Genomic DNA, 21399 nt, shown 5'->3' with positions numbered 1-21399 from the left:
TCAGGCGAAATTTCTTTATAAATATAAATGTCTTTATATATAAAATTTGAAATATATTTCTTGCCAGTCCAAACTGTTGAAACCTAACTGAAACCTATTTTCCTTCAATAATTACACATACAGCACTGTAACAACAGTCTGGTGCTTAAAGAGAGGGGAGATATGTTTATCTAATTACATAATTATTTTTTCATGAATTTATATAAAGAAAGAAAAGATTATTGTAATAAATTTGAGAGTCATGCAAACAAAGTATTTTCGGAGCAACTTTTCATCAATGTGATAGCAAAAAAGCAAATTTCCGAACTATCGCGATACATTTGCTATGAGATCTCGCCCATGCAATATACCGCAGGAAACCCCGTTCAGTCTTCCTTTCTCAACATGGCACCGAAGGTGAAGAAGGAAGGTTCGTGAATCTACCAGTTTTGAATGAATAAATCGTATATTTTAGTTGACTTGGTGCCTCTATTTATACCGTATGTGTACGGTATAAAGGAATATAGTGAAATTGTTTTGTTTGAGCTCAAGTTATTGCTGTCAGAGCTGTAAATATGTGGATATCTCAAGAGTGTGGGTCCGGCATGTAGACTGTAACGTGATGCTGGCTAAGCTAAGCTAAATCAAGCCGCTGTTGATGAAATCGCATGTGTTTACAGTTACATTTATCTAATGTTTTCTTGTTAAGTTGTCTCTTATGGACACGGCTTAGCTAGTTCATCTCATTATGGCTTCATTAACTCAGATATGTCTGCGGATTAGGTGTTTTAGCTCATGTTAGCAATGGCCTGAGCAGGCTTTAAAACGTTGCATTAGCAGCGCGTGAGAGCATCTCTAAATTTCTTTGATGTTATTGAAAATTTGACTGTTGAAGTTTTAGCTGTTGTAGTCAGCGATACTTCCTGTAACGTAAAAAACCCTGAGAGCGTGTTGGTGTGCTAGTAATCTGCCTTCTGGGTGTTAATACTGTGTGGACGGCAGATATGGTTGTGTGCATACTGAGCAGTAAGAAGTAAACTCCCATGTCTTTTAAGCACATGTATCTTAAGATCATGATTCAATGCAAGTACTGTCTAACTTTGAAATAGCTGTGAGGCAGATCCATTCAGCTTCATTTGTATATAATGCTTATTTTAGTATTTGTGTCAGTGTAAATGTGGCTTTCACTGGATCAGCTACAAATCATTACAGTATTCAGTAGATGACCTGCTGTGTACATTGTATGTGGTATGTGGGCCACAGGTTGACTTGACAGTGCTGTGATATTTTCCAAAGTGTTCTTTGCCATATTGACAAAGCCTAGAATAATGAACCACTGTCTAATAGTGGTAACTTTCTTTTCTCCCAATCATAGCTGTCCCTGCCAAGACTGAGGCCAAGTCAAAGGCTCTGAAGGCCAAGAAGGCTGTGCTAAAAGGCGTACACAGCCACAGGAAGAAGAAAGTCAGGACTTCTCCCACCTTCCGTCGCCCTAAAACCCTCCGTCTCCGCAGACAGCCCAAATATCCCCGCAAGAGTGCTCCTCGCAGGAACAAGTGAGTTACAAACAGTTCACGCAGGTCACAAACATGGACCTTGGTGCACATGATGGTAATAGCGATCAAAGCATGAAAAAGCATGATTCCAGTTTTTTTAAACTTCTGATGCACCAATCTTAAATTTTTTATAACATGTTTGTAGTGAGCAATAGTTAATAAGCAGTTAACCTTTAATTATATTGTAGAGACTTTGAAATTAAGTGAGGACCTCTGACCAAAGAACTTATGCATTTTATTTTATAGGTTGGATCACTATGCCATCATCAAGTTCCCCTTGACAACAGAGTCTGCTATGAAGAAAATTGAAGATAACAACACACTTGTGTTCATTGTGGATGTCAAGGCCAACAAACATCAGATCAAGCACGCTGTCAAGAAGCTGTACGACATTGACGTCGCCAAAGTCAACACACTCATCAGGTAGAAATCCTCACACAGGCTGAGCCGAAAGCCAACTTCATACAGACCTTTTCAGTCCTTTACACTTTCCCATGAAGGAAGCATTGACTTCATATATACTCATCATACGCTGTGCAAGTATCTGGATAAATATGACATTTAAGTGGATGTGCTGAAAACAAGACAAACCAACACATCAGGATATTACAGGAAGATTTCCAACCGATGTTATTGTGGAGGGGGTCATGGGACCCTTTTTTACCCATTAATTTTGTATAGCATTGAAATGACTGTGTGTGTGTGTGTGTGTGTGTGTGTGTGTGTGTGTGTGTGTGTATAATTTGTTTTAGCCTTCTGGTAAATGATTTGCCTGATATCTGTCCATCTATGTCCCAGTAATGAATTTGAATTTGCCACATCTGACAGCCAATAACAGCCAATTTGGTGCACATGATGGTAATAGCGATCAAAGTATGAAAAAGCATGATTCCAGTTTTTTAAACTTCTGATGCACCAATCTAAAAACAAAAAACATTCTAAACATGTTTGTAGTGAGCAGTAGTGAATAAACATGCCTTTATGTGCAGGCCTGATGGTGAGAAGAAGGCGTACGTCCGTCTCGCACCTGATTACGATGCGTTGGATGTTGCAAACAAGGTGAGCCTTTATTCCGCTGTTGACTTTCTGAAGCCATATCAGTCATGTGCATGTGATGTAAACTTTATATTTGCTCTGAATGTCTGTGATGCATTCAAAGGAACCACTGATGCAAAACAGTGCAGATACAGATGTGACGACTCTGTTGATGAACATTGTGTAATTAATATCCTTTTTTATTTTATTTGCAGATTGGCATCATCTAAACAGCAGTCGAAGAGACTTGTGGAATAAAAATAAATATTTGTATAAACAAGCTCTTCAGTCATCTTGTGTGTTTTTTGGAGTGTAATTTACACCTTTGACAAACACTTGAGTTAGTGTAATTATGATTCAGTTAAGCTGTGGAAATACTGCTCCATCCTGAAAGTGAAATGCATGCACTTTTCTCCAGCATAGGAAATAATCAGTGCTTATCTAAGCACTTACATTTAATTATCAACCTGTGAGCGATTGGCTGTGATCCCTTTTTTATGCCAACACTTACATTTGATAGCAGTTTCTAATTTTAGTTTTTTTTAGTACAAATCTGCTTTGATGACGATGAGAACCTGCTAAATTTATTAGTTTAAGCTCTCCTGATAGCGAGTTTGAGATTACTGACTGTATTTACGCATTTTATAAAAGTTTATACATGTTAATGATATTTTTGGAGCACAAAAGAACAGTAAGAAGAGGGGAAATTTGTGATTTAAACATCTGCTTGCTCTATTTTCAGTTTAAATATTTGTCAGTTATACATAATATTAGCAGTGCTCACCCATTCCTGGTTCACTCCACAGCAAAAGAGTGTGACAAGGCATTGTTGCACATTGTGGCGGTACACACAGAAGTATCACAATCAGTCAACCACCCTTTCACTCAGCAATGGCTCACCACAGGGATGTGTGCCGAGTCCTCTCCTATACACCATCTGCACCAGCGACTGCATCCCAAAAGCCGATCTCCCTCCCCTATCCATAAAGGGTGACTGCATGGAGAGGGTATCCTCCTTTAAGTTCCTTGGTACCCACATATTTGAGGACCACAAACACATCAGCCCTGGTGAAGAAAGCCCAACAGCGCTTCCCATTTCCTGAGGGTTCTGAGATTTGAAAGGCTGCAGACTGACCTAATACGGTATTTCTATTGAGCCACAATCGAAAGTGTGCTGGTGCACACTATCCCCGTGTGGTACACTGCTTGTACAACAGCCGATAAAAAGAGAATAAAGAGGGTCATCAGAACTGCAGAGAAGATGATCGGCTGTCCACTCTCCACCCTGGACTCCATTGTTGGCTCTAGATGTCTCTCCAGAGCCTGGGCAATTATAAAAGACCACCTCCATCCTAACCACCACCTCTTCAACATCCTGCCCTCTGGAAAAAGGTTCCGATTCATTAGGTGCAAAACCAACAGACTCAAGTACAACTTTTACCCATGGGCTCTCAGAACCATAAATGCAAATTAAGAGGTTTTTTTTACAATCATTCTGTTGCTGCTACTTGCTATTTATTATGTTGTTTTGTGTGTGTTTCTTTTTGTTTCCGTGCAATATTTTGGCAGATGTGCAATTTCCATCATTCAACGACCATAGCCCTTCCACCCTTAATTATTTATTATATTTTATTACGATGCCCTTGTACACACCCCCACAATGCTTCCTGTAACCCAAACATCGCATATATAGTGTACATAGTGTTATGTACACTATGTAGAAAATCTTTAATTGTAGCTAGCTGAATGGTTCATCATTTATACCTTGCTGTCACAGCTGTGCTTGTTTTTAATAATAAATTTGACTACAGATGACAGGATTCTTGGGAGTGTGAACTTCACCATGAGCAGCACGCTCAGTGAACGCCATGAATCCCAGAAGCATGTGTGCAGAGCCAAAGTGCTGCAGACTCACTCTGGGAATCAGTCTGTGTCTGGTCTATACAGAAATGTTACACTTGAAAAACACATCATGGTGACAATTTCTTTCTATGTCTAAACAGGACAATATGCTATTTGAACAATTACACTTTCTTTAGCCATGAATTTGACAGTATTTAGTTTTTAATCAATTATTTGATTTGTTGCATTATTTGTTATTGTTTTGTCATGCTGCTGAAGAGACTGAGGACATTTTGATCTATGCCCTCTGTAATTGTTCCTGTCACCAGACAATCACAGTACTTTCTTTACTTCTGTATTGAAAGCATCAACCTACTGTACATGACTCCCCTGTAATCATCTGATGCAGTTTCTCTTTGTGGCTTAATTTAAAGAGTGAACATATGGCACTCAGCTTGCACTGACACTTTCTTTGGCACATGCAGGTTAATGTTTGACAAACTAGGACAATTAATATATCAACAGCAGTGAAAGCAATGCCACTACAGTCATGATCGTTGTTTAACAGCTATCATCATCGGGCTTGATAGAATCCATGATTTAAAAGAAAGGTGCCTTTTTATCTCAGTAGCAAACACATCTACTGCATGAATGAAAAGACCACAATAACAGATGCAACTCTGAAAGTGATTGTTTTATTAAAATTCAAGCATGTCATTTGTAGACAGATTGCACTGAACATTGTGTTTTCATCTATTTTCTGACTTGTTAAGTTTAGGGTAAAGTATAAGTAAAAGCATGAGCATTACAACTCTACATCACTTTCAGATACGGTTAGTCTGCGAGCTTCATCTCGTTATGTAGATAAATCTACAAACTTGTGAGTCATACAAGTTGGAAAAAGAAAAAATAACAAAAAAAAAAAAAAAAAAAAAAAAAGGTGTGCAATTACCCTGCCACCCTTTCCAATAAATATAAACTGTAGCCTATTAATTAGATTTACATGATAAAACTGACAGCAGATCTCCTGCTTATGAGAGAAAGGTTCGAACTGTGCCTTTAACAAGGCCTCTGCAGATCGGGCACTTTCGCAGTGATGGCGCACACTCTTTACACACCACCAGGTGTCCACAGGGGATGAAGACGATGTTGACCTCTTTATCCATACACACCTTGCATGTACGCTCCTCCTGTAGGCGCCGCAGCTGCTCCTCCATTGGGAGGTCTGTAATACAAAGGAGATTTTTAAAAAAAGAAAAAAAAATTAGGTAAATGAAGAGATGGTAATTAAACAGTAAAGTGAGTTGAACACAAAACAATTTAACAGGACAGTGAGCTCTGCTTCAGGCTACATACCTGAAAGATCCTGGCTTGGCGATGCAGCTTCGTTCGACTGAGCTACAAGCAGAAAAGACAGCACGCACTTAACCACTGAGCTACAGTTTGATCACCGTCATGGTTTCCAGTGCAAACCCGTCTGTATTTGAACTGCTTACACACATACCCATGAGATCTCTGAGCAGGTGGACGTCATTTTTCTGAATCCAGTTGCGGAAGACCTCAGCTGCCGCATTTCCCTTTGTGAGGATGAGCTCTATCAACCTGGCAGTCTGCTGCTGAGCAGATGTCTGAGCCAGAAGACCGCTATACTCCTCAGCACCTGCAGGTAAAGAAGGGCACACGTGAAACACTTTAAGCAGCTGAAATAAAAGATGCAACAAAATATTACACTGTTGCACCTCAAGTTATGTTGTACCTTTATTTAAAACTGAGAACAGAGGCTACCCAGAAATCCACCATCTGATTTAACAGTATTTGCCCCTGACACCAAACACTCTAGGTTTGTGCATCGGCACCAGGTGCAGGTCTTTCGTCTCCATGTTTTTAAATCACAAAAATGTAACCCTGGCTCTATGATTAGGGTTTTGCTGACAAAATTATGTTTCCGATTTTCATTTGTTATTTAACCAAGAACGGATGTGAATTCAGACAAAAATTGTGTTTGTTGAGATATGAGGGCTGAAAAATGTACATACTCAACACATTCTGATCTCTTAAATGCTCAAACAGTGGCTCTACACTCTTTAGTCGTTGGATCAAAGCTGCCTGGTGTCTCTTCACAAAAGTGAAGCCATCTGAAAGGAAAGGAAAGATTATCATTTCACTGCAACGGAACACCTAAACCGATTTGATTTTACATTTCCATAAATTAAGGGAGTGAGAACAGTATCAATGTCAACTCCACCTGATGCCATCGCCTCTGCCAGCATCTCTCGCTCCTCTTCTCTTTTCTGATCTTCTGCACTCAGCAGGTCTGAGACCAGCTCCTGGACTGTCCTGTAGTTCTCTCCACTGGTCAGGATTTTGCTCTGGACCGTTTGCTTGACTAGACTTCGCTCAAAGCCCATCTCTAAAGCAGACTTTATCACGGGGGTGTTCATCATGACGGCATCCTCAGACCGCTCCTCTCCAGGACCGAGGTGAACCACTGAGTGAAGAGAAAGCAGACATTTATGGATTTCAGTTTTAACAGAAAACAAAGAGCACCAGTCTCTCCGATCAGAATATGAGAACATTTTTATTCATCAGACTCATAAAATTGTTAACAATCCTATATCGTTTCTCTGCTCTCAGTCCTCCCAACATCTATTTCACTTTTAAATAAGGACTCTGCTCAGTTTAAAAGGTCCGGAATCACATTGTTGTGCACTCGAATGTTTGCTGCAAGTATATTATGGTAGAATTCATTTTTATCTTGTCTTATTTTGCTGGTTAAAGATCCTATGTGGGACAATAAAGTTTATTCTTTTCTTAAATATTCTTTTTGGGGAGATTTTAACAAACCTTTCAAAAATGTAAAGAATTTCATTTTCCAAACTCACCTGGTGGATCCACAAACTCTCTGGAGTTATTGTCTCCATTTGTTAAAAGCTATTGTGGAAAAAAGGGAGAAAACAGCATTTTTTTAATGACTCATTCCAAACCACATGTTTGAACTAAATCTCAGATGTGTTTGTCTTTACTAACTTGCTCAAAAAGCCGAGGAAATCGAGCTTGGATCTGGTGAACAAAGTCTTGTCCTTTCTCCTGGAGCAAATATTCACACCTGCAGTTAAAAAAGAGGTACAAGAATACAAACATTCATGAACCACCGCAGGTACGCACACCATTTGCCTAAGCAGCGCTTTTCTACAGCACACTGTGTTCTGGATAAAACTGACGACAAATCGACTTTACAACAGCAGTATTTACCGAGGAAACCACTTAGCATGTTCCACCCATGGATCATCTCCAGACTCCCAGCATCGCAGGCCTCCATCGCAACAGAAACACTTGACGTCATCATTACGACCTTCAGGAGGGGCAAACAAAGAGCTTTCAGTTTCAGTAAGAAGCTTTGGGCAAATTTAAGAAAGGGGGGAACACACACACACACACACACACACACACACACACACACACACACACACACACACACACACACACACACACACACACACACACACACACACACACACACACACACACACACACACACACACACACACACACACACACACACACACACACCTTTCATTTTGCTTTCAGCTCAAAAGCACTGATCTCATCACATTTAGATGCTTTAGTTTCATTATGACACTTGAGTTTATAACCAGGTGTCCCCCTTGATATATTTTATTTGAGGACTTTCCAGTGAAATCAGAGAAACTCTATAAGAAAAACTCTTCTGTGGAACTCCCTCAAAAACAGCAGGAAAACCCTCCGAAGTTACTGGCATTACAACCACTTCATGTAAGGGAAAGATTCTGAGTAAATTTCCAGGAACATTATCACCTAGTAAGCATTTCTTATAATGACCAAAGTCAAACGAAACTTTTTCATCTGTGATTTACACGTGCAAGGGTCTGACTTTGGCACTAAAAACATACAAATTAATATGGTTTTTCAACCATATTAATTTTTTATATTGAAACTAGCATTAACTGCCTTTTTGGCCACTTTAGAAGAATACAGCACCTTATTTACAGACAGCAGCCAATGAGTAGCATAACCTCCCAATAAAAAGTTCCACACGTCAATTAATGAAGGTAAATCAGTCAAGGTCACTGAACAGGTGTGCCTCTTTGACAGCATCCATACCTACGTAGTAGAAGCCAGCTTTAGCCAGCTGCTCTGGGCGGACGGGGATACGTGATGGCCAGTTAACAAAAGTGAGCAGCCTCTCCTCACTCTGCTGCATGGCAGGGTTGGACACATTGGTGAGGACTGTGGCTCCTGAAGACATCTGGGAATTCGCAGCTAAGGATGCAGTTGCTGCTGCACCAGCTAGCGACACGTTGTCAGCCCTGTCACCTCGGACAAAGCGACAGTTTGGATAATGCCTCTGGTGTTCAGATAATGCTCTGTCCCCTGGCTCCCAGTTACTTAGCTGCAAAGGGGAAGAAAGACAAAACCAAACTTCATCAGTTTGGTGTCTGAATGATGTTGCCCATCTTTATAATACTGCCTCATATTTTTATATTGTAAAATAACTGTTTTAACAAAGGGCTTTAAGCAGAATAAACCCAGTACAAACAACAACACACACACCTGTCCTCCACAACTGAAGCAGGCCACTCGATCGCCCTGCCCTAGGTAATAGAAGCCAGCTTTGGCGAGTTCAGCAGGCATGATGATTGAGAGCGTCCAGGAATGGAAGGTGTCCAGGCGGTCTTGCTCTCTGCGCATGGTTGGGTTGTGGCATGTTGGTCTCTGGTGGGACATGTCCTCAACACCCCGCGAGCTCAGTGGGCTGGAGGGCGGAGGAGCAGAGAAGGCCATATTCAGGTAGCCAACAGGCTCTTCACCTTGGCTTACTGCTGTGTTAGCAGCAGCTGGGCCGGGACCAGAAAGCTAGATAAAAAAAATAAAATAAAAAAAACTTAGACAGCTCAGTGCCTCTGGGCACTAATCTATTAATCTTACTGTGAAGAACTATTAAGAATAACTGTTTAAAAGAAATTGAGAGAAATGTAACATATCAATAAGAAAAACTTTAAAAATAAAAAAAAGCTGGTTACTTTAATCTAACATCAAAGGGATTATAACACTTGTAAATGATTAATTTAATCTAATCTATCCATCTTTGAACAAGGCATTGTGTTGCCTGTGAGTCATCATGTTAAAAAGGTGACTGATTATTAGAAAAACCCTTTGTCAATTATACTAGCACAGCTGAGAACTGTTCTGATAATAGAACAATAAATTTGCCCAGCTGAGCCTCAAAATTCCCACTTCCTCAAAGGTTCTTGTTCTAATAATGCGTACCACTACCACCAACTGAAAACCAAAAACTACCTCTAATTAGAATAGGAAAATGTGGAAGATGGTGTACCACCCACATTGGAGTCTCATTAAATGATACCGCTAAAAGGCTGACTGAGCTCATTTGTGAAAGTAGCAGTACACAGAGTTGTGTTAAAGTTCTCAATGTTTTTGGAAATTACTTGATGGAATAACTAATTTCTTGACTCAAGAATATTCTGGCAAGTTCTTTACTATAATTTATATTTTTATAGAAAACTTTTAGACTGATCAAATCCACAAAGGATGATCCTCTAGACCAGGGGTATGAAACGTTAGTCCTCGAGAGCCGGTGTCCTGCAGGTTTTAGATCTACCACACCTGAATCAAATGATTAATTCATTACCAGGCCTCTGGAGAACTTCAAGACATGTTGAGGAGCTAATTTAGCCATTTAAATCAGCTGTGTTGGATCAAGGACACATGTAAAACCTGCTGGCCACCAGCTCTCGAGTTCCCTACCCCTGCTCTAGACCACAGGTTTGAAAAAAGCCATTTCTAAGTGACTCCAAAATTTGAGTGGTAATAACTCTTATTTGAAGAAGCATGCATTGATGATCTTACTGGTATCGCTGGGACAATGCGGAGAGGGGAGAAGGCGGAATGAGAAGAGGAGAGGAGGTTGGCTGTAGATGGGAGGCTCTGGATGAAGGAGCAGGAAGGAGAGAGCTGTCTGTGTTTCTCTGTTGGACAGTCGCCGGGCTGCCAGCCCTCAGCTGTCACGTTACATCTGAAACACTGCACGCGGTCACCCACGCCGGTGTAGAACCAACCTGCTCTCGCCAGACTTCGTTCGGTGACCGCAGATGTTGGGAATCGAGCAAAGGTTGAGATGCGGAAGAGCTCTAGAGATTAAAAACAAATTGTTTGAGTTTCAAAGGTAAGATACAAATAAATTCAAAAGAAAAAAATGTACATATATACCTGAGGAGTTATCATATTGCAGTTCAGGTGGAGGCCCATTGCGAAACAGACCCATTAAAAACTGATTGTTTTTAAGCTGAAGAAGAGTTTCCATTTTGGGAATTTAGTGCAGTAGATAAGGAAAAAGAGATATCCCTCTGAGGGAGAGGGGTTTGAGAAAACCCAAGGTCTTGCTCTCTCACACAAACACACTCAGTAATGCCGAAGAGGTAAGCAGACGAATGGATAAGGATGCAAAAGAGGAGGGAGCTCTTAGCGAGATCAAGATAATTAAAGCTTAAGAGCTCTTGTGCAAAAAAAAAAAAAAAAAAAAAATCTTAGTTTCACCACAACCATGATGCAATCTTTACTTGCATGCATATTACCTATGCCTAGCAAAGAGGTACACCTGAACCTAAACATTTAACTGCCTAAATGTCAGCATCTCTCTTTTAGCCACAGTTAACGCAGATGAACGTCAAACAAAATCCATCCTCTGCAGTAATGACACAGGGTGAGTAAAATGCACACGTAAACATGACATCACCCAGGATCGTTATGCACGCTTAGGAAACACATATCTGACATGCCACCAAACCGCTCCAACTCAAACATATAGCATATGGTTATGCGAACAAACAAAACATGTTAAAAATTTGCCTCTAGCAGATGTACACACACACACAGACCAAGGAATTCCTGCTCTCAAACCCCTCCCCCCATCTTGGACATCCCTTTTTGGGGGTGTTTAAGGGTTCATAATTCAATAAAAACAAAACACTAAAAAAAATTAATCCTCCAGGGGTAACACGAGTGCCTCCTTTATATCAGCAGAATCTGTAAATGACAAGAAAAAAAACATACATAAGACATGCTGTAGTTATGTTTCATGGCCATTTCAGCAGTGAAAATCTTGCAGGCTCAGTTGATATAAAATTACACGGCAGGTCACAGAAACAAATGTCAAACTGTTTTAATGCTAAAGCTTAAGTCTCCAAAGTGATATATTTGAAACATAAAATTAGGATCGATTCCTGTCACTTTCGAGAGCAGTTTCGGAGCAAAACCATTACACAACAAATGGCAGCTAGACCTTGTGACAGATCTACTGACCTTCATGTGAAAATCGCTGGAGCGATCCTATAACCCACCTGACACTGACTTCTTAATAAATCAAAACTGAAAGTGCGAAGATTGACAAGGAGAGCCCGCATTCAAACGTGGGCTCTCATTCTTGGAGAAAAGGGATAAGACTTGCTGTAAACTGCAGTGGCAGGTACGGTATTTCCGCCAGGTACTTTCCACACCAGCTGTCTGTAATTACGCAACAGAGTTCCTGTCTTAGCCATTTAATGTGTCCTAACAATTAACATGTCAGGTTAGGAGGGCACTTGGTTTATTTACATTTTTTTTTCCGCACAATCAAAGTATGAACCAAAACGCACGGTTAGCAAGCAGCTAAAGAAAGATATGATTATAAGCTTTGCAACGGGCGTTAGCTTGCTAATGCTAACGGCTGCTAACATGAATTGCAGTCACTTTCCGCTTCGTTAACGCGCGGGGCCACAACACTGAGGAAGGGAAATAAAAACTAGCTGATGTCCGTGACGCAAAACGCCAGACGGTACGTTATTAGCAACGTGGCGTGATATGTCCTTTCCACTGTTGTGCTAACTCACCGCTTTCCAATATGCTCGGAAAGTCCCGAAAATTCTGGTCACGCCCCCACGAGTTTACTTCCGGTTAAAACGAACCAAAATATGAATGAATCGATAAGATATCCCACAGGTAAGTCCCTACATCCGAAAGTCGTGCTTGGGGTCCCAAAGGTCGCCACGTTGGATGGATAACAAACTAAAAACGGCATGTTTTGTGTCAAAAATGTTCTCGCTCGTATTTCACTGATAAAATCCACTAAAAATCCACTGATACACTAACAGACCCTACAGTAATCAGTTTTTGTGTCAGCTCACATTAAACAACACAAAAAGAGCCACATTACATGAGCTTATTAATACTACTCACCTTTTTATGTAAGACCTCGTGGATGAATTAAAAATATAGAAATGTTCTTACATTTACAGGAGATTCGTAATCCAACAACAGTCTGACACAAGTTTAAATCTTGTCACATTTTAGGATTATTAGATTAAAATAAAAATCATTTTTAAAAATTCCATTAAATGAGATACTTACATAGAGGGCTTGGTGAACACAAGGCAGTCGTTTCGATGCAGTGAATCATTTTAAACCCGTGAATGACTGAATGCATGTGGGTCGGGCTTTCCCTTCACACCACGCCCCCACAAGTCACAGCGTGAAGTTCTTAAAATTTCGTCAAATTTCCCTTCAACGGCAAAGTCTTTGTTTTTCTGAATAATTTAAAATTTCAGTATGAATAAAGGTTTCACTGTTCTGCAAATCCCCCCCCCCCCCTTGGGGGAAATTTGCTTAACACATTAATGTACCGAGAATCGAGACAGCCCCAAATGCTGTCTGAGACAAAGCAAGTACACTTGACAGTGGTGTTGATTCAATAACTGAGTGATCAAGCAGCTTAAAATCACCATTTAAGTATTTATACATAAAAAAAAATGTTTTCTAATCTTTTTTTTATTGTATTTAACATCCTGTACAGGTTGCCAGTTAGGCAATCTTTCATACACATATTCTTTCTTTTTCTCTCTCTCTCTCTCTCTCTCTCTCTCTCTCTCACTCACTCACTCACTCACTCACTCACTCACTCACTCACTCACACACACACCTACCTCTTTAGGCTGTAGGAAGAAGCTGGAGTGCCCACCCATGTAAGCACAAGAGGAGCATGCACAATGCTCATGGCTGTGGGTTGGATGGTTGATAGCATCTGTGTTGCCAGTTGTTATGAAGTGGAATGAGTTGCCATTAATGTGTCTTTTATGGTTAAAAAAAGAAAGAAAGAAACAAAACCCTTTGTCAACTCCAATGTTTCACAAGGGCAGACCTGGAGAAATGTTCTTAGTGTGGCATGAGGATGGCATGGAAATCAAATTGGGTGGTAAATATAGTCCATAATGTAATTATTTTCTGTAGCCCACATAATTAAACATTTCAGTGACATAAAATCCAAATTCACATGTGATATGTATCGTATAGCCTGTATAATAAATAAATAAATATGTAGCCCAATAAATGTAAAATCCAGAAAGCTCCACAACATGGGGCGGTTCATTTACAAATACAAGTCAAAAAACAATTCTAACTTAAGTTTCATACTTTGTTTGTTAAAAAAAATAAAATCAGATTGTTACATGTGTAATTTTACACAAAATGTCAGAAACCTGCACAAGTCATGAACAACAATTTATACCCGATGATTTATTTTTTTTGAGTTAACCTTCTGAGGTCCAGGGTATAATTGGTGATTTTTGGCTACTTTTGGTTTTACATTTGTATTTTTATCTTCAAATTGTTTTCTCTATTTATGTATTTATTTATTTATTTTACCTTGCCTTGCTTGGTATCATTGTTTTCAGCTCAATCTCACATGTCTGAATTTACAGTTATTTTTCCATTGACATACTGTATTATCCCAACTGATCTGAAATCACACAAAAAACAAATCCTAGTAATAGTTAGCAAATTATTTTCATAACTTGAAATGCAATAATAAATAATAAATTATGAAAACCTATGTACACATTTTGTAAACAAAGTTACAGTGGGGCAAAAAAGTATTTAGTCAGCCACCGATTGTGCAAGTTCCCCCACCTAAAATGATGACAGAGGTCAGTAATTTGCACCAGAGGTACACTTCAACTGTGAGAGACAGAATGTGGAAAAAAAAAAAATCCATGAATCCACATGGTAGGATTTGTAAAGAATTTATTGGTAAATCAGGGTGGAAAATAAGTATTTGGTCAATAACAAAAATACAACTCAATACTTTGTAACATAACCTTTGTTGGCAATAACAGAGGTCAAACGTTTACTATGGGTCTTTACCAGGTTTGCACACACAGTAGCTGGTATTTTGGCCCATTCCTCCATGCAGATCTTCTCGAGAGCAGTGATGTTTTGGGGCTGTCGCCGAGCAACACGGACTTTCAACTCCCGCCACAGATTTTCTATGGGGTTGAGGTCTGGAGACTGGCTAGGCCACTCCAGGACTTTCAAATGCTTCTTACGGAGCCACTCCTTTGTTGCCCGGGCGGTGTGTTTTGGATCATTGTCATGTTGGAAGACCCAGCCTCGTTTCATCTTCAAAGTTCTCACTGATGGAAGGAGGTTTTGGCTCAAAATCTCACGATACATGGCCCCATTCATTCTGTCCTTAACACGGATCAGTCGTCCTGTCCCCTTGGCAGAAAAACAGCCCCATAGCATGATGTTTCCACCCCCATGCTTCACAGTAGGTATGGTGTTCTTGGGATGCAACTCAGTATTCTTCTTCCTCCAAACACGACGAGTTGAGTTTATACCAAAAAGTTCTACTTTGGTTTCATCTGACCACATGACATTCTCCCAATCCTCTGCTGTATCATCCATGTGCTCTCTGGCAAACTTCAGACGGGCCTGGACATGCACTGGCTTCAGCAGCGGAACACGTCTGGCACTGCGGGATTTGATTCCCTGCCGTTGTAGTGTGTTACTGATGGTGACCTTTGTTACTTTGGTCCCAGCTCTCTGCAGGTCATTCACCAGGTCCCCCCGTGTGGTTCTGGGATCTTTGCTCACCGTTCTCATGATCATTTTGACCCCACGGGATGAGATCTTGCGTGGAGCCCCAGATCGAGGGAGATTATCAGTGGTCTTGTATGTCTTCCATTTTCTGATGATTGCTCCCACAGTTGATTTTTTTCACACCAAGCTGCTTGCCTATTGTAGATTCACTCTTCCCAGTCTGGTGCAGGTCTACAATACTTTTCCTGGTGTCCTTCGAAAGCTCTTTGGTCTTGGCCATGGCGGACTTTGGAGTCTGACTGTTTGAGGCTGTGGACAGGTGTCTTTTATACAGATGATGAGTTCAAACAGGTGCCATTCATACAGGTAACGAGTGGGGGACAGAAAAGCTTCTTACAGAAGACGTTACAGGTCTGTGAGAGCCAGAGATTCTCCTTGTTTGAGGTGACCAAATACTTATTTTCCACCCTGATTTACAAATAAATTCTTTACAAATCCTACCATGTGGATTCATGGATTTTTTTTTTTTTTTTCACATTCTGTCTCTCACAGTTGAAGTGTACCTCTGGTGCAAATTACTGACCTCTGTCATCATTTTAGGTGGGGGAACTTGCACAATCGGTGGCTGACTAAATACTTTTTTGCCCCACTGTATATACAATTATTTATCTAAAAATGCATCTGGCCTAAAACCTGCAGGCCTGACAGCAGCAGGCATGCAGGCAGCAGCAGACACTGTCTCCAGCATCCACCTGGGGACAGTGTTTACATTGCAATCTACCTTTGTGACATTCATTAGTGCCTTACTGACACACAAAACGAAACAACGAATATACTAACTACACAAGACAACACAACACACTAACTGTACACTCCATGCTAAACGTCACAAATCTGTCACATCTCGAAACTTGCTCTCTCTGTGTCTCTGCCATCACTCCCAAAAATCTCCCCTCTTCCTAAACAACCATGTTAAACTGGTTGACATGGTACATTTTTCCACCAATAGAAAGGAGGGTTTTTTCTCTTTTTTCATAATGTCATTACAAAATGATTTATAACCGCTTATACAACCCCAGAGAGTTAATAACACTCACCTTCATTTCATTTCCAGAGTGTAACAACTAGCCACCTGTGTGAAATGTGAAATGCCCATGGTGTTGTTCAAAATGTGCTCTGGGACAATCATAGGCATTGGTTGCTACTGAAAACAAGAAATAAAGGCGGTCTAAGATGGATGCGCAGCAACAACCGCTTCTTTAAGATCGTTGCTGATGTCTTTCCTTCTAGGCATTGTGTTAATACATACCTGAATGCTCCAAAACGTCTGCTTTTGGAGCTTATTGGAACAAGTCTGCCAGAGATCAGTAATATCTTCCCCACTCGCTGTCTGAGGAGGGTGCACAGTATCCTGCGGGACCAACATCACCCTGCGCGCCACCTTTTCCATCTGCTGCCCTCAGGGAGAAGGTACAGGTCTATACAGGCCAGAACATCCAGACTGGCCAACAGCCTGTATCCACAGGCTGTGAGGCTCCTGAACTCTCTGCCCCCCTCTCACGGACAATAACCATATCCAACTTCTTAATAGCAATGAACTGGTCTGCATTGGTGCATCATATCTTTATTCTCTTCCCCCTCCTGCCCCCCCCCCTCTTTCTTAAATAGATAACTATCATATCTGATATCATATCTCACAGTACAATAATATTGAATGGGTTGCATTGTTGTATTTTGTCATGTTTCTCAGGTCTTTGTCTGAATTTCTACGAACATTATTGCTAAGGATTGTCTTATTGCATTGGAGTCACACTGGGTTAAATATGTACACTTGGGTTTTAAGGGGTATTTATTATTTTCTTCTCTTTTTTTTTTTTTTTTGGGTTGTATGGAAGCCCCAAACGCAATTTCATTGTTCTTGACAATGACAATAAATAAATAAATACTAAAAAATACTTTTATAGAGGTGCCCACACCTGCTGATGATCAGTTAATCTAGTGAATTTCATACCCTCTTAATTCCTATGGAAGCAGTAAGTTTATTACATTTATTGTTTTTTAATACATAAAAACCTCAGAACTGTAAGGGAGAGTATTTTGTTTGGTACGAAAAGTACAATACAAACTCAGCACATCACAAGAAACAATGTTTTTATTTAGGGGTACATAAAAGTTTGTTAAACAGAAACTCCTTTAAAATGATTACAAAGAACATTTATATAAATCGCATGCATAAAAAGGTATAAAATAAGTCTGATTGCATCCAAACTTTCTGTAAATAGGATAACAAAAGGCATTATATGTAACATACATAGCAAGTGTCATGCATCCTCAGATAAATATTAGGCTAGGTAGTGTGTTGCACTATGTGTACGAGCAGTAAGCCGCTCAGTAAGTTTGGTACTTAAATTTTAGGAAACATCACAAAACGTTGACTGTGGGGGAGGGTTAATTATACCTTTTTACTCTATACTGTATACTAATAGATATATTTAACAATGCTGGTTAGAGGAAATTCTTTCACCAACAATTAAAAGCTTCAACTTTAGATAAAATATACAAACACACACTGCAGAAACAACCGAGCAGTTAAAAAACAACAAAAAAACCAAACAGATTATACACTTCTTACATAGCTTTACTAATAAGGGAGAATTAAACTGCTCCCCAGCTGATGTTTGCCTCCTGCATTGCAACTTCAGATAGCCTTTTCAGTTAGAGTACAATATATACTACAAACACAGCATCCGCATTTAGTATTTTTCTTTTTGGAGAAGTCAGAACAGGATCTTTGATTTATGCTGAAGTCCTTTTATGAAGCACGACACGTTTCGCTTGATCCACAAACAATTCTAACTCTACAGTGTGGCAGCAAATCAATATCTTATTAGCACTAAAAAAAGATTATTTCTCTATGATAATATTGTATTTTTCCTACTATTCCAGGCATCTAATGCATTCCTATCCATGCAAAACTGCTGGTATGATGCTGCTTTCCTGTAAAACCATCTAATCTACATCAAGTAGCTGTAGACTGTGAAACAGGTTAGTTGTTGCAGTAAATTTTACTGGTTAATAAACAACAAGCCCAAATGAAAGACTGCATCTTCTACAAGATATTCTAAAAATAATATAATGTAAATCAGACACATGACTTATCGTTTCATTGAATATGAGAAAATCAATTAGCCTTTGACATCCTCCCCATTAATTTTGATGCATTTGCAATTTAGGAAACTAAGGGGTAAGACTGGATGCCTGAAATAGTAGAAAAGTGCATCTGAAAAATAAACAGCAATGATAAAAATTGTAGCTGATTTGCAGTTGAGAAGTTCAAACTTGGCTTGCACGTTTTTTCTGTGTGGAGGTGGTGCTTTGGTGTTATACGAGGAGAATCATTAGGATTGCCTCAAGCCAAAAAAGGGAATAAACCAGTTTAATTATCAAAGCTGGAGGAATGCTGGCAGATGATTTAATTTATGTTAGAAAAAAAAACCCAACAAAGAAAAGGAGTGGACAAAGCAGCCACACGCTACGCAATCCAGTATAACAAATCTCTAACACATACTTGTGAAGTTTCAATCCAGTTCTGTGTGCACAAAATCATGGGAATAAAATGCAACCTAACATGGCAACAAGACAAGTAAAACCTGTATGTTAGTAACTGTATATGCAGAGATTTTACATCAGAGCGGTGTGAGGGTTTCTTTTTAGAACAGAGATGGGCTAATTAATTAATAAACTTCATCAAATCACCAGATGAGTTGGGATTACCGTTTGCCGGGGGAAAATCCTGTATTGGGAGACATTGCGTTACAGTGATCATGAGATCATTCACTGAAGATGTTCTCTGTAACAGTTCCTCTCTGTGTGAGGAGGACTCCTGAAAGCAGATTATATTCTAGTTTTAGTCTTCAAACTAAGACTCCTTTGTATGGTGGCATCACTCTGTAGCTCTTTTTATTATTTTTATTTAATGGCAGACTTTGAATTGTCAGGTCTTTAGACCAAGTTTTAATACTTCTGCTTGTGAGGATTTCAAACAACTGCTTTTAAGGTTTGGAAGTAAATGCGACTCCTTTTAGCATCTTCATTCATGACAAATTCTATAGAGTCACACCACAAGAGTGCATCAAGTCCCTAAACCAGAAAAGTGGCAGCTTTTCAGCAGGAGGTCTTTAGTCAGGTATAACGCACCTAGTGTTAGTTCTTGAGTTTGATTGCTTAGTTCTGACCCTTGCTAGGAATGTTTTGTTGTTGTTGTTTTTAGCACACATGTACATTTAAAAATCTGAATTTAGAGGCTGTTTTGACGTAGTAACCCACTAAAAGTGTGTGTAACAAAACGTTGTATCGCTTCTGTACCACTTTTATTCTTTTGAAATGCTCTTTTTGTGAATTCACTCTGTTTTTTTAAAGTACCCCTAATATGCTGTTGTTATTTCTGTGAATGTTGAAAGGATCTTATTGTAGCGATGATGTCTGTGTGTTGCAAACATGATATCAGCTGAAGAGTAAATGGGGCTGGCCTGTACGCTTCTGTAATACCACTTTGAACCACAAGGCGGCGCACTGTGTCAGTGTAGTCTCTACTCTGTGTGAGCTAATCTGCTGAGATCAGCATGAGATGTTCAAACATGATAAAAGTTAGTGTTAGTGTGACATGTGTACAGAATTCATGCTACTATCATATTAAGCCTAATAATTTGGGTAAAAAAAAAGTATAATTTTTAAAAAAGAAATATTAAAGTTCATATGTTTGGATAGTAACACAAAATATTTTGAAAAACACATAAAATAATGCATTTCTGGGTGTAAGAAAGCTTGTTAATGGCACAGTTTTGGGGGGGGGGGTTTGTAGGTGATAATTAAACATACTTCCTAAAATTTTTAATTATCTCAAACTTTTAACTTGGAACTTTAAAAATTTAAAAATCTAAATTTTGAGATAAATTTCAACTTAGAAAGAATTTGCAGATCTTTCTTTCAAGTGGCAGAAACAAACTTCCATTTTGTTGCGTGGACAACTACACTAAAATTTTATTGTAAAACACTGCCACCTTTTGGTTAAAGTGTTTTACAATTAATTTTTGCATGCCACACCATGTACTGGACTTCATGATATTGCTAAACAGTTTGAGGGGCTTTCTAAGCAGTTCAGGCTTTTCCTCCGTTACTCATCTAACTCACTATGTAACACATATTACCCACTTGGCAGTTTTGCAGAGCCCAAAAGCAAGCACGAGGAACTAGTTAAATCCAGATGCAGGCCACCCTTGTATCACCAACAGAGTTGGTAATTATAAATGTACCTAACGTTAGAGTTCCTCGACCAGACAGAAACATCATTGACATATGTTAAAAACTATAGGAGTGCTGTGATTTTAGCCTTAATTACATGCAAAATGCTCTCTGTGAGAGAAAATAATCAACTATTGAATTTAATCCTAATGTGAATAATGTTTTTCTGCTTGCACCCAACGCCTCTTAGACTGTTAAAAACCTGTTAACTTCATAACCTCTTCAGTGTTTCCTTGCTTTTGTCATTTCAACCAACCAAACAGAGCAGCCTTTTAGTGACCATCTTAAAGAGACAGGAGTGTAAATGACAAGGCATTTTTAAATGTACAGTTTGAGAAAACCAGCATTAAAAAAATCATTTATAGATTTTTCTAGTAAACATTTAAAATAAAATTCTGAACCTGTAAATGAGTATAACGGGGCACTTTAAAAGTTTGTTCCAAACCAGCTACCAAGTAAAGACTAAAAAGAATGGAGTGTTATTAGAAAAATGAAAACATGGATGTTCTGTCGTGCTTCTCTTTAAAACCAGGGCCAAAAAGAGTAAAATACCAGCAGCTTACCACCTTCTTCCTCAGGATGTGAGTAGTGTTAGGTTATCCATCACACAACGGTAGCATATTCTCTCTGTAATGTTGTTCTGTACCACCTTTGGAGCCAAAAATCCACCAGAATTCTCAGTCACGTTATGGAAATTTGATGCCAAATTACATTTGGACCAGTGGCTGGTCGTGTCTATAGCCAGGTGAGCAGGCTGTCTCTGTCCATGTGCGAGCCG

General features: G+C 39.5%; 3 protein-coding genes and 3 non-coding genes across 10 annotated transcripts in view; 4 read left to right on the top strand and 2 right to left on the bottom strand.

The window, feature by feature from the left end:
• Window positions 1-324: 324 nt before the first annotated feature.
• rpl23a (ribosomal protein L23a) lies at window positions 325-2850 on the top strand. The gene is made up of 5 exons (XM_085470245.1): window positions 325-409; window positions 1355-1535; window positions 1782-1958; window positions 2525-2594; window positions 2786-2850. Exons 1-5 carry the CDS (start codon window positions 340-342, stop codon window positions 2798-2800), a joined length of 513 nt encoding a protein of 170 aa, XP_085326371.1. The 5' UTR covers window positions 325-339; the 3' UTR covers window positions 2801-2850.
• LOC146700160 (small nucleolar RNA Z17) lies at window positions 1578-1650 on the top strand. The gene has a single exon (XR_014922704.1). It is a non-coding gene; the product is annotated as a small nucleolar RNA Z17 (small nucleolar RNA).
• Window positions 2381-2452, top strand: LOC146700159 (small nucleolar RNA Z17). Its single transcript, XR_014922703.1, has one exon. It is a non-coding gene; the product is annotated as a small nucleolar RNA Z17 (small nucleolar RNA).
• LOC146700158 (small nucleolar RNA SNORD42) lies at window positions 2641-2709 on the top strand. The gene has a single exon (XR_014922702.1). It is a non-coding gene; the product is annotated as a small nucleolar RNA SNORD42 (small nucleolar RNA).
• Window positions 2851-5332: 2482 nt separating the features above from the next.
• On the bottom strand, window positions 5333-12916 carry birc2 (baculoviral IAP repeat containing 2). Of its 4 annotated transcripts, none has more exons than XM_085470243.1 (13): window positions 12855-12916; window positions 10680-11495; window positions 10320-10600; window positions 9003-9305; window positions 8553-8841; window positions 7665-7764; window positions 7440-7518; window positions 7295-7343; window positions 6658-6900; window positions 6449-6547; window positions 5917-6072; window positions 5769-5810; window positions 5333-5637 (listed from the first exon to the last, which is right to left on the bottom strand). In XM_085470243.1, the coding sequence occupies exons 2-13, from the start codon at window positions 10771-10773 to the stop codon at window positions 5444-5446; spliced, it is 1929 nt and encodes a 642-aa protein (XP_085326369.1). In that variant the 5' UTR covers window positions 10774-11495; window positions 12855-12916; the 3' UTR covers window positions 5333-5443. The 4 variants fall into 4 exon arrangements, with proteins under 4 accessions (XP_085326369.1, XP_085326367.1, XP_085326368.1 ...); XM_085470241.1 differs by lacking the exon at window positions 12855-12916 and adding an exon at window positions 12338-12418; XM_085470242.1 differs by lacking the exon at window positions 12855-12916 and adding an exon at window positions 11772-12307.
• A 7317-nt stretch (window positions 12917-20233) lies between these two features.
• LOC146700155 (transcriptional coactivator YAP1-like) overlaps window positions 20234-21399 on the bottom strand; it is a 9513-nt gene continuing 8347 nt past the window's right edge. For both annotated transcript variants that reach the window (XM_085470239.1, XM_085470240.1), the window contains one exon: window positions 20234-21399. This exon is cut by the window's right edge and continues 136 nt beyond it. In XM_085470239.1, coding sequence (XP_085326365.1) covers window positions 21357-21399 — 43 coding nt within the window. In that variant the 3' untranslated portion in view covers window positions 20234-21356.

Source organism: Copadichromis virginalis, linkage group LG10 (assembly GCF_057382275.1).
Source record: "Copadichromis virginalis isolate Kocher_CV1m ecotype Utaka linkage group LG10, C_Virginalis_male_GT1.1, whole genome shotgun sequence".
In the NCBI taxonomy this organism is placed as follows: Eukaryota; Metazoa; Chordata; class Actinopteri; order Cichliformes; family Cichlidae; genus Copadichromis; species Copadichromis virginalis.
The sequence above is the reverse complement of the archived record's forward strand: the minus strand, read 5'-3'. Positions and strand labels throughout refer to the sequence as shown.

Bases quoted from the DNA above. Each gene is read 5' to 3' on its own strand.
- birc2 (XM_085470243.1), bottom strand. From the start codon at position 10,773: ATGGAAACTCTTCTTCAGCTTAAAAACAATCAGTTTTTAATGGGTCTG. The intron at 7,765-8,552 runs GTATGGATGCTG...CCCCTCCTGAAG, and splicing joins AGCTGGCTTCTACTACGTAG to GTCGTAATGATGACGTCAAG. The intron at 6,548-6,657 runs GTGGAGTTGACA...CTTTCCTTTCAG, and splicing joins GGCAGAGGCGATGGCATCAG to ATGGCTTCACTTTTGTGAAG.
- rpl23a (XM_085470245.1), top strand. From the start codon at position 340: ATGCAATATACCGCAGGAAACCCCGTTCAGTCTTCCTTTCTCAACATG. The intron at 410-1,354 runs GTTCGTGAATCT...TCCCAATCATAG, and splicing joins ACCGAAGGTGAAGAAGGAAG to CTGTCCCTGCCAAGACTGAG. The intron at 1,959-2,524 runs GTAGAAATCCTC...CTTTATGTGCAG, and splicing joins AAAGTCAACACACTCATCAG to GCCTGATGGTGAGAAGAAGG.